Source organism: Polyodon spathula, chromosome 2, assembly GCF_017654505.1.
Source record: "Polyodon spathula isolate WHYD16114869_AA chromosome 2, ASM1765450v1, whole genome shotgun sequence".
NCBI lineage: Eukaryota > Metazoa > Chordata > Actinopteri > Acipenseriformes > Polyodontidae > Polyodon > Polyodon spathula.
Window position 1 is genome coordinate 106,213,084 of NC_054535.1, and position 11,923 is coordinate 106,225,006.

The 11,923-nt window shown below is 40.2% G+C and overlaps 1 protein-coding gene across 1 annotated transcript; it reads right to left on the reverse strand.

The window, feature by feature from the left end:
• Positions 1 to 1,725: 1,725 nt before the first annotated feature.
• LOC121327391 (protein FAM166B-like) lies at positions 1,726 to 7,414 on the reverse strand. The gene is made up of 5 exons (XM_041271417.1): positions 7,045 to 7,414; positions 5,296 to 5,492; positions 4,512 to 4,832; positions 4,018 to 4,239; positions 1,726 to 3,540 (listed from the first exon to the last, which is right to left on the reverse strand). The coding sequence occupies exons 1-5, from the start codon at positions 7,110 to 7,112 to the stop codon at positions 3,449 to 3,451; spliced, it is 900 nt and encodes a 299-aa protein (XP_041127351.1). The 5' UTR covers positions 7,113 to 7,414; the 3' UTR covers positions 1,726 to 3,448.
• Between the last annotated feature and the right edge of the window lie 4,509 nt (positions 7,415 to 11,923).

Here is an 11,923-nt window from a genome sequence, read left to right on the forward strand (position 1 = left end):
TCCCGCATTTAGCCAGATGGGCAATCAGTGAGCACTCACAGATGCAGCCCTGTCCCAGTGGGTGCGCTGAAGAGCTTGGAGTGCTTGTGCCAGGATGGCTTTCTGTTTCGTCATTTCCTTGGCTTATTCAAGCAACCCGAGTCCCAGGATGCGGCTTTCGGAGGAAGGAGATCCGGATCCCGTGCCCATGTTGGAAAAGAATTAGGCAGGATCTGGACTTCCCAGGTGGAGGAAACTTTGAAACTTTTGCTTTGCTGGAAAGCTGTGGAGGAACCTTGCGCATGTGTCAGCATGGCAAGCCGTCTTTCTAACTTCCTTGCATCCCATGATGACTGCTACCATGTGCATTCAGCAGGAGGGTTGGGACATGAGGGGGAAAATAGCTAATATATATATATATATATATATATATATATATATATATATATATATATATATATATATATATTGTGTTGCATTTTATTTATTTATTAACAATGTAACTTATTGTGCAGCTGCAGTGGAGTGCAGTAGTACTGTTAAGCTGTTAAGGATCAAAGGAAAGCAGGTACAATAGGGTGGACTGGGAGAAGTGGTGCTGTCCTGAGTGGAGAGGGCTTCTGCACAGGACTCTCTAGAATCTAGTTTTGCCAGTCAGCTACAAACCTTTTGGAGAGCAGGTTGTCTGTGTTGGGTTAGTCCAGTCCTGTTGCCTTGAGCACAATACAGTTGAGTTCAGACCAAGGATTTGGCAATATTTTGGCCTTAACTTAGGATCTTCACTTCAGGAGATGAGAGTTTTAGTCAGGATAAGACTACAATAAGTTCAGGATAACCGGTGTAGCATGCTTACCAATGACCTGGCTGTCTCGAGAGAGACCTCAGCTTGAATCAAACCCAGGACTGAGGATTGGGTCCAGATTATTACAGATCTTAAATCAAATCAGAATCAACAGGGTGGAATGATTATTTAAACATTGGTTAAACTTGGAACATGTAAAGTTTACAGATACTCACTATTAGTTTTTTGGAGTATTACAGTTAGAATGACAGACGCACATTAATGGCATGTACTTCTGTACCAATCACAAAGGCAGGCGGACGGTCCAGATGTTTAGTGCGACAGTCGAGATGCGCATGGTTTTCATGTCGCTCATGCCAGGCTGCCAAGAGCTGGTGATGCTAGCTGATTAACCCTCAGGGAATCAGAGCTGGAATCTGGCTACATTCCAGGAGTGGAAGCACCTGAGCACCCCTCCTCCATACCTTGCTTTCCATTGACTTCCTTGGCAGAAATGACAAGCAGTATTAGATGGGGTGGAGTGGGTGAGACAGTATTGGTGCCTTTTCGGGAATGCAGTTCTGTGGAGTTGGCAGCACTGCCTGGACCTGCACACACACAAGAGCTGAATCCTTTTTAACCGCTTGATGTTTGAGCTAGAGGATCACAGACTACAAAGGGAGAAGCAGGTGTCTTGTTATTTTATTATTATTATTATTTTGTTGGTTGGTATTATAACATTATACCACCTGCTTGTATATATGCCAAGTGGCACTAATGTCTTATTTTACCCATGCTATATAATGTGTATGGCATTATTAATTTATGATGAATAATAATTACAAGGTGCTCATGTGAACACAGCACCACACCCGTGTCTTGTCAGTTCTTTTTGTGTGTGAATACTGTATTAATTAAGAGGGCTGTCCTCACTTTCTGTGGGAATGACATTCAAGCTGCTTGAACTGACCGCTTGAAACTAACTGAATGAACCCGTTGGATGGACCCAAATCAGTTTTATCCTGCAATGTTATCGAAGCAAGACATAGTTCCTCTAAATCAGTCTCTTAACTGTTTCATATTCTAAACCACAAAAAAGCTATTGAGGAGCCTTACCGTTTTAAACAATTTCCACTGTAAATCAAAACGCACGTGCAAGAAATCCACAGTTCCCGTGTATAGAACATACATCACTTTTTTCTGTTTAATAACAGTTACCAAGTACAATCTTGGTTTCTGTGATTTATAATACGTTAATACGTGTGGTGTAGAGTCTCTTAATATAATAGAGATCATTGAACAGCCAGGACCGCTCTGCTTCACATTGCCATCCTCACGTCCAAACTGCACGAGATCTCATATACGCCCTACACACAGTGTATTCACTTACATATATTAAAAGTGTTAAATATTCCAGGCAAATAAAGCTGAACATTTTGTTTTGTTTTGTACATTTTTTTTCTTTTTTAAATAATGCATTTGTAATACCAATAATTAATACAGGATTACACGCAATACCAACACCAGAGCATTTCACCAGGGAACTTCACTGTCACTATCAGTGCTTTACTCTGTATTGAATGTGATATCATAATCAAGTTGGACAAAACTATCGGAATAAAACTTAGAGAACTTTTAAAAAACAACTGATAAGTATAACTAGGTTTCCCTGTATGTCTGTAATTAAAAAAAAAAAAATCATACTTTCAGATACCAGAAAGTACCTTATCATTATGCAATTAAAGAAACAGACCACATTGCAGGAATAACTGTACATTGATGAGTTCCTGACTTTGCTTTGCTGTACAGAAGAGTCAATAGCAGCCAAGGTATGTTTGCAAGGGTCAAGCTTGGTCACCAAAAAACAGGAGTTAATTAAAGACTGGTGCAAATATAGCTCCTTTTGCTTTTAACATACATGTACAGCCTTGTGAAAATGAATAGATTTTTATCATTGAGCCTAAAAGTAAAAATCAAGCAAGAAGTATTTTTGTTGTAGGTTTTAATTATATGTTTAAGCCAATAATTTTGTTAAAAATCTTATTTCATTTACATTTTTTTCAGTTTCACCCACTCCGCTCGACACTATGCTTGTCCCCCCCCCACCAAAATCATGTGCAAACCACTTCATTCACAGTCACGTTTTCAATGACTTTGTACAGTAGGTTGTGTGAATGGGGTACTGGACTACCCAACATTACCTTAGGTAAGGCTGTCCGTCCATTTGGGTCTTTAACCTTGATCACCTCAAATTCTTTGGCCATAATTGCCTTTTGTATTTTGTTAATAAGCGTTTTATAATTAGTAATCAGTTAGTAACGTAATTGTTTGTTCGATCAGTTTAATTTAATCCCTTAATTGTTAATATAGAAATCTGGAAGATAATATACAGGACTGAACTGCAAGTGAGTAGGGTGTGTAAAATGTGTCATGGATTTGTTAAGGCTCTGTTCATGACGACACACCAAGTCGGATATAAAGCGCTGTGCAAAGCAAGGAGGTTAAAGCAAGGATCCTTGCAGACGTGGTGGACAGGCCCCTGTGTCCAGCAGGGCAAGCGGACAACACCAATACAGAATCATGTAACTGCAAACCCTTTAAATAATAACATGAACAAAAGAGCCATCCATTCCACTGTACAGATAGTATCAATTGGATGAACAGGTGAATGTGCTTCAGGGCTTTCCTTCAGTGAGCTGCTACCTGTTTCTGAAGGGTGCTGGAACCCAGGGCATTGGTGGTATGTTGTCCAAAGGTGTGACCGTACTGGTACTTGTATCCTGCAGTGACAACAAGAATGGGATTAGTGAGGAGACAGCTGCTCTTGGTATCATTGTGTAAGAGAACTTCCTACATTTTCAATATTGTAGAAGCTAAATCTGCTCAGATTTATAATCCCCCATTGAGGGTATACGGTATTGGAGGTGCCTGTATGTAGGTCACATTTTATAGTTTCTTTATATATCTGAGAAACAGTTATCCCAATTGTGATGAAACTGGAGATACCTGGGTGGGGCTATATGGAAGCACCTGTCATTTTCAGCTTATATCTATATGGTTGTTTATGTTTTCAGGATACAGGCAGCTCTGATTATTTATTTTTGTGTTATTATTTACAGCTTGTCTGGGGATGTATGTTACTGATATACTGTGCTTGTTACATGGGTAATCTAATTTGAGATTTAATAATTTAACTGGAGGTCTTTATGGTGTTGGCCTGCTGGATGAGACCAGTGCCATTGTGGATGTCTTCTTACCTGGTACGTGGCCAGTGTATTTGGGCAGAAGGCCCAGATTGGAGGGGTAAATCTGTGAGATGTAGGGCAAACTGTGGTCTTCCCTTGGCTGCCGCTGAAACGTGATTGGTCCTAACTCGCTCTGGTTTAACTCATTGGTGAAGTGAACCAGGGCGCGGTTTGTGAGGATGGGATAGCCACTGCCGATGAGGAAGCGAGCCTTGGGGACATACCCTGTAAAACCTGCATGGACAAGGTAAGACTTAACATTTACTCATACAGGATATCTGCAGCCCAGTGCACAACCTCTTGGGGTTGACATGGGGTAAAAGAGAAGGCCAAATGTTGTTAACTAGAGGAGGCCTTTCAGCTTGCTGAGGATCGTCCGGTTCATGTACTATGTGTACTATCATTTTTTGAGATATTTATTAACTTTCCCATAAATTTGCTATAGATATACAAACTTCTTTATACTTGGTGAGCCATTGTCAGTTTTGTGTTTACACATTAAAAACCAGGGCAGAATTCTGGAAAAACAGTACATTTACAAATCCAGCTTGGATCACTGGATGCAGGGCTCTGGAATCGACAAGGCAACCTGGCCAGGGTACTGGTGTCTGTTCTACTGCCTATGATCATGCTGGGTTTTAATCTGTGAGAAGGATTTACTTTGTGCTCCTGCTTTGTGCCCCTCTCAGCCTTCCTGGCGTGCAGGGTGTGAGGTGACACCATCTTGTCAGCTCTGCACTGCCGCTCCCTCTCAAAGTCCGTCAGGGCGTCCCGGCACATTTCCGCGTATGTCTTGGAGAAGTAGTTCTGGCTTTTGGGAATGAACCCTATATAAAAATACAAGAGAATAAAACAAAGTATGTGTTTGTTTTTTTTGTTTTTTTTTTAAATTAGGGTCAGTTGATGTAACCTGATGTAACCTAATGCATAAAACTCCATGAAAATGTCCTAACCGTGAATTAACCAGATTTGTGAATTATTGAATTGTGAAACACGAAAACAATCTTCCAAGACACTTGTCCCAACAACGATACCTACTGTAGTTACCAGCTGGGACAGGATGGTCTAAACTAACCCCTAGGTAGATGTCAAATCCCAGCTCAGCATAGACAACTTTAACATTTTTATTATCAACATGCCTGACATTGCAATTATCAAACACAGTGAAACCTTGAAATTACTGGCCATTCAAATGATGGGACACTTGTAGCTGCCTCTGTGTCATTCGCTCAGTTTCTAAAAGGAAGCGCACCTATGGTAGTTAGAGGTGAATGCAGTGAAAACACAGACCTGTGTATCCGGGTATCATTTTCTCCATCTCCGCCTGGCCCCCGTGATGGCGGCTCCTCCAGATCTCATTTTGAGGGGCTGTCTCCGGGTCTGTGGGTTGCGAGCGGTTCACCTTGGGGCTGGTGAGGAGCCGGGCGGTCAGCTTGCCGTAGGTGTTCCCCACGGTGTACTTGATCTGGGGGCAGTACCCGCCATACCTGCCAGGACAACACACCACCATGCATCAACATAGTTCTGAAGGGTTTTCAAATATACAGTAACGAGGGAAACTACAATGGCTCACTGAAGACAGGGGAGGGTCAAGAAGATCTCAAAGATCTCAGGATATTGACATTTCAAACCCTTATGTCAAGATCACAAGACAAATTGTCCCCCATCTCACATAATTTAGTATTTTGTGTTTGGTTTAAAGGCTGCTTCCTCCTCCCTATCCTTATGCTGGATTGGTTGAGACACAGACAGAGCATAGTATTAGTCATTTCTGAGAGTTGGGGACAGTGATTGGAATCTGCCATGTGTCTTGTAAACTCAAATGGATGCAAATAGCAGAGAATTCACGTTATTCACCTCAGGTTAGTTAGGGTCAGCCAGTTAAAATACAGAATGATTCTCATGCTGCGTTACAAATGCCAAAAAAATTCAAATACAGCATTGAAACTCAGTGCAGCAAATTTGATTCAAATTCCACAATCTAGTGGGGAACCCCAACAGTGACAGTGCCTTGTGCTCTGGGCAGAACAGGGGTCATGTGTGGGAGAACAAGGGGCAGAACAGGGACCACGTGTGGGAGAACGAGGGGCAGAACAGAGGCCAGGTGTGGGAGAACGAGGGGCAGAACAGGGGCCACGTGTGGGAGAACGAGGTTGCACTTTGTTATCAGTATGATATTTAAATCCTTTGCTGTTTTTGTCTAAACATTTTTTTAGCTAAAAACTAAATGGATGCAGACGATGAAAACCTTACAAGATTTTTTTTTTTGTGGTACTCACTTGATGCTTTTACAAGTACCCTTTACCTGAAAATTGTACCTTAAAAAAAGTTAACAAACAAGCAATTAAAACAAAATATAACCAGTCTGCACTAAAAGGTGTGATTTTCTTTGTTTTCTATCATGTTGTGGTACAAACAAGGACTTTGTGTTCTATATTGAATTAAATAATGCATGCCTAGGTCCATCACACATACACTCACACAGGCAGAGCTGTCTGGGTTACTTGGTTGTCACGGGCAACATCTAAACTAAGGCCGAGTTGTCCTGACAAGCGCAGTTACACGAGGTTCAAACAAAGAAAGTCGCGTTAATTACACCGTGTAACAATTTTTTTTTTTTTTTTTTTTCCTGGGTAGTAAGTGTTATTTCATAATTGCTTATGTCTCAAAAGTACAGAAAATCGCTATTATTCCACACAAACTTGTTTTTTGAAATATCACTGTCCTGGTCACAAAAGCAAAGTTTGTGGGGAATAATAGCCATTTTCTATACTTTTGAGGCATAAGCAATTAGGAAATAATAATAATAATAATAATAATAATAATAATAATAATAATAATAATAATAATAATAATAGTAACGGCAACAACAATGTGCACTACTTCAAAAGTTAATAAACTACAAGACTTTTATACCTGGATTCAATTTTACATTTATGCTTTTTTTAAAAAAAAATTTATATGTACTGTATACATAAAAGTTTATAATGTCGTTCCCCTCAAACAATAAACAAATAAACATACTTACACTCCACTTACCCTGGAATGTAATGCGGGTCTCGAGTCATTAATACTGTGCTAATTTTGGGAGGGAATTCGTTCTCCATCCTGACGCTGAAGTCTATTTATCTCAAATAATTTAATTCTTAGTAGTTCAAGAGACCTGGGTTTCTGGTTCTCGCCGACTCGTCAAACCTGAACGCTGACGCCACTGACAGATAAATGTAAAGCATATTCCTGAGTTGTGTGTTTGTAGATGGTTGCTGCTTGTGACTCCCTGAAGCCAGGGAGAGGAGAGAGCGGTGGGAGTGGTCGAGTCTGCTCGCGTTCACCACACAAGCCGCATTAAATAAATAATGTACGCACATTGGCCGACTGCTAAACGGGACAATACTATTGGTGACGTAAAGTAAACTCATTCTATTTCAAGTGTTATTATGGGTAGTAAAATACAACATTAAGACACACAGCTTTTAACTTTGGAGTCCTTCAAAGAAGGATTTCAGTATGTATTTACGAATAAAATTCACTTTCATATTCATAAAACTGTTCAACACTTTTTTTTTTTTTTTTTTTTAACAGCAATCTATTCAAGTTTCATACCTATCGAACTGTATTTACAACAACAACAACAAAACATTTTTAAATACGGTAACTTAAAGCTAGTGAAAGGGTCCTCGACCTCATACACTCATGGTATGCTTCCTAAAACAACCCAAAGGTTGCATCTAAACAGGTGGGCTTGTTACTGTAATGGCTCCTGTCTTCATTTAATTGTGAGCGACTGTTGCTAAGGCCCTAGATTCACAGAACACACTTCAAGTGAAGCTGCTTCTGATTGCAATGTTCAAAACACACTACTGCTACTGTATCACCTATAGAATTAGACACGTAGCTGACACACATCTCAGAAACTGTGCGATTAAGTATGCACCTTCATATTTATTTTTCTTTTCATTTCAGTGCTGTGTTCAGGTGCAGTTCAGGAGCTGCTTCAGCTCTAGCTGTTGCCATGGATACATTTAACATAGACTAGAGCAGCCAAAGCGTCTTTCAAGAAGTAAGCGCCATCTCAGGATCAGACGCCTTTCATTAAGTTTTACTGGCAATACACCGGAGATCACTTAATGGTGCTGGCACTCACTAATATAAAGACACTGATCAGGGAACACTTAATGGTGCTGGCGTTCACTGATATAAAGACACTGATCAGGGAACACTTAATGGTGCTGGCGTTCACTGATATAAAGACACTGATCAGAGATCACTTAATGGTGCTGGTGCTCACTAATATAAAGACACTGATCAGGGAACACTTAATGGTGCTGGTGCTCACTAATATAAAGACACTGATCAGGGAACACTTAATGGTGCTGGTGCTCACTAATATAAAGACACTGATCAGAGATCACTTAATGGTGCTGGGTCTCACTAATATAAAGACACTGATCAGAGATCACTTAATGGTGCTGGCACTCACTAATATAAAGACACTGATCAGAGATCACTTAATGGTGCTGGTGCTCACTAATATAAAGACACTGATCAGGGATCACTTAATGGTGCTGGTGTTCACTAATATAAAGACACTGATCAGAGATCACTTAATGGTGCTGGTGCTCACTAATATAAAGACACTGATCAGAGATCACTTAATGGTGCTGGTGTTCACTAATATAGAGACACTGATCAGAGATCACTTAATGGTGCTGGTGTTCACTAATATAGAGACACTGATCAGAGATCACTTAATGGTGCTGGTGTTCACTAATATAGAGACACTGATCAGAGATCACTTAATGGTGCTGGTGTTCACTAATATAGAGACACTGATCAGAGATCACTTAATGGTGCTGGTGTTCACTAATATAGAGACACTGATCAGAGATCACTTAATGGTGCTGGTGTTCACTAATATAGAGACACTGATCAGAGATCACTTAATGGTGCTGGTGTTCACTAATATAGAGACACTGATCAGAGATCACTTAATGGTGCTGGTGTTCACTAATATAGAGACACTGATCAGAGATCACTTAATGGTGCTGGTGTTCACTAATATAGAGACACTGATCAGAGATCACTTAATGGTGCTGGTGTTCACTAATATAGAGACACTGATCAGAGATCACTTAATGGTGCTGCTGTTCACTAATATAGAGACACTGATCTAGCCTACATTAAATATGTCTAAATGGCAACCAAAGTTCAGGAACAGCTCCTGAATACAAGTGAAATCACCTTAAACACAGACATATCAAAAATAAAAAACACATAATATTTGGGTAATTGCAATAAGAACCAGTAAGAATGTTGCAAACATAGCTATTTATTATGTATTTACCCGATTGGTAATTGCATCTCAGTAACTGTTGATCAGTTGTGTGACACATAGAGGCAGTATTGAAAGCAGAAATACTGTTTGTCAGCCTAGACTGTCATCTGCTAAATACATTGTACTGTAGTATGTACTGTAGTTATTTAGACTGGAGAGTCACTTTGTAAATGATAGTTGGGTGTATGGAATACCTCCTTTGTTCTATGTGGTATTTCTTTACTGATGTGTTTCCCACTAGGGGCAGAGGGTTGCAGGGGGACAGGTTGAATGGTTACACTCTGGTTAGATAATTATTCTGAGAGCTCTATTGAGAAAGGTGCTTTAACTGGAAGAGAGAAGTGACGTGAATTGAAACTGCAAGAAGAATACATTCGTTAAGATAACCCTGATATTTCACACCCATACCTAGTTGCTTTTTAAGTCTCTTGTTGTATGAAGAATCTCATCAAACTAAAACTAATGAGGAACACCCAGCATGCCCTTGGAATAAACTGGCCTACATGTTTATCTGACAGTTTGACAGAGACAGCGGCAGCCCAGCCCCAGATTAATGTTAATTGTGGTCTGTGAAACCAGCCTGAAGTGTATATTTTCTACTGAGGTGTACAGTTGTACAGACACTGTCAGTCTGAAAAAACCAAAGTACCGGTAGGTAGGTAGAGGGCATCTTTTAATAGCCTTGGAGATTCACACCATGCCTGCATTTTGATCCCCTCAGACAGCCCCTGTAATGTTTTTATTTTCTGAATTGTTGGCTTGGCAGATAATCGGAGACGAGCCAGAAGAATAGTAATTAAATACTCATTAATTCACAGTGACTCACAACTGGCTCTAATGATGGCAATATTTCACTTCGGCTCCAGCTTTCGTAGACAGGTGTGTTGCTTTGAGGTAACCCAGGTTATATTAAAAGCAAAATGACATCCTTTTAAGATATTATATCCCTCCTCTCCCCTCTGCTACACACACACACATATACGAACACGCAGACACACGCACAGACAGACAGGCGCACGCTCACAGACACACGGATACACACACGCGCACACACACGCACATCCAATGTTGCCTTTTGTTGAAGGCAGGGGGTTGAGGTCTGGAATGCAACATTCAAGTCCACCCCATGTACGAGCAGCTGAATTGAGATCTGGGGATTGTGCAGACCATGGAATATGACTGAGCCAGAGACAAGACCAGCGTGGTGGAAGGTTGCATTATACTTCATAATGTTTGGAGCAGTGTTAATATCATTTATATAAAAGAAAAGTGGAAAGTGAGGGTGGATTGTTCTTCATTCATTTTTTTTATTTGATAAATTCTTTATCTTTTGAAGAAATTTTGAGGTTTAATGCAATGCCCCTCCTTGTGGTTAAAATTCATTCCAATCCATTCTCCAGGCAGACCCGTGCAGAGCCTGTTCTTCCCACGTCTTTACCTGTTTGATTGAACCCAGGTGTTCATTTAGTATTGATGTTCCTGCTTGCAACAAGGTGCAGGATAGGAATGGACTGAAAGAGCCACACGTGATAACAGTTCTCCACAGGAAAAATAGATCATAGTGTAATAAAGCACAGTGAAAGCACGATAAGGAGAGTTTAGTAAAGCATATTAGAAAACATGTTAAAGCATGGCTTAACCATGGAAACACGGCACATTCACTGTGGTGAGCTTTTAAAGGGAAGTTCTACTGGTTTAATGTACCTTCAACACTGAAACCCTTCTGTTGGAAAACATGGATTGAGAATTGATTAGCAGTTTGCTATGCATGTGGACTGGCAGAGCTATACTGGTGTTCTTTTCTGAAAAGAGACTAATATTGCAGATAGCAGACTGTTTGGTTCAAATTGCATGTACTGCTAACCACTGATAGAGACGATGCGTCTACAAACTGCCCAACAATGACTGCAAGCTAATGAGATAACAATGCTGTGGACTAGAAGGGAACAGGCTCTAGACTTCAGAGAGATCAAAAGAGATAATCCAACTGGCATCAAAGGGGGTCGCAAGGAGATAACAAAAGGCAGATGTATGGACCTTTTGTCTCCAGGAGTGTGAAGAATGCACTGAGTTCAGAGGTTGTCACACTAGACTACACACACAGACACACACACATTAACAATCACACAATAAATTAAATTACCTTGACCACTGGTTAAGTGTCAGAGAAAGGGGAGGTGGACCATCTATACAGAAGGGTATTTAATGTCATGCAAACATTGTAATGATGAGTATTGTGTTTGTCCTGTACCTGGGACCAGACTCCCTGCATATTTCAATAAACCTGGCAACTGATTGAAGAAAAGGACTCTGTGCATTTTCTTGAATCTACTTACTCACCATCTATTTTTTGTAAGTTACTTCATTGGACAATCATTAATAAACAACTTCTTAATTACATTTTAATGTGACCTTTTAATTTTATTTTTACAACATGTATTCCTCAAAGTTGATATAGAATCTTTAGCATTACAGTTTTTTTTTTTTGTTCTGTTTTTTGTGGGCTACCAGTCTTGAATTGCCTTTGTCTTTTTCTTCTTACGAGACACACACTCCTGATCTGTTACATGAACATGTACCTTA

Bases quoted from the DNA above. Each gene is read 5' to 3' on its own strand.
- LOC121327391 (XM_041271417.1), bottom strand. From the start codon at position 7,112: ATGGAGAACGAATTCCCTCCCAAAATTAGCACAGTATTAATGACTCGA. The intron at 5,493-7,044 runs GTAAGTGGAGTG...TTGTCCTGGCAG, and splicing joins GACCCGCATTACATTCCAGG to GTATGGCGGGTACTGCCCCC. The intron at 3,541-4,017 runs GTAAGAAGACAT...TTGTCACTGCAG, and splicing joins ATACACTGGCCACGTACCAG to GATACAAGTACCAGTACGGT.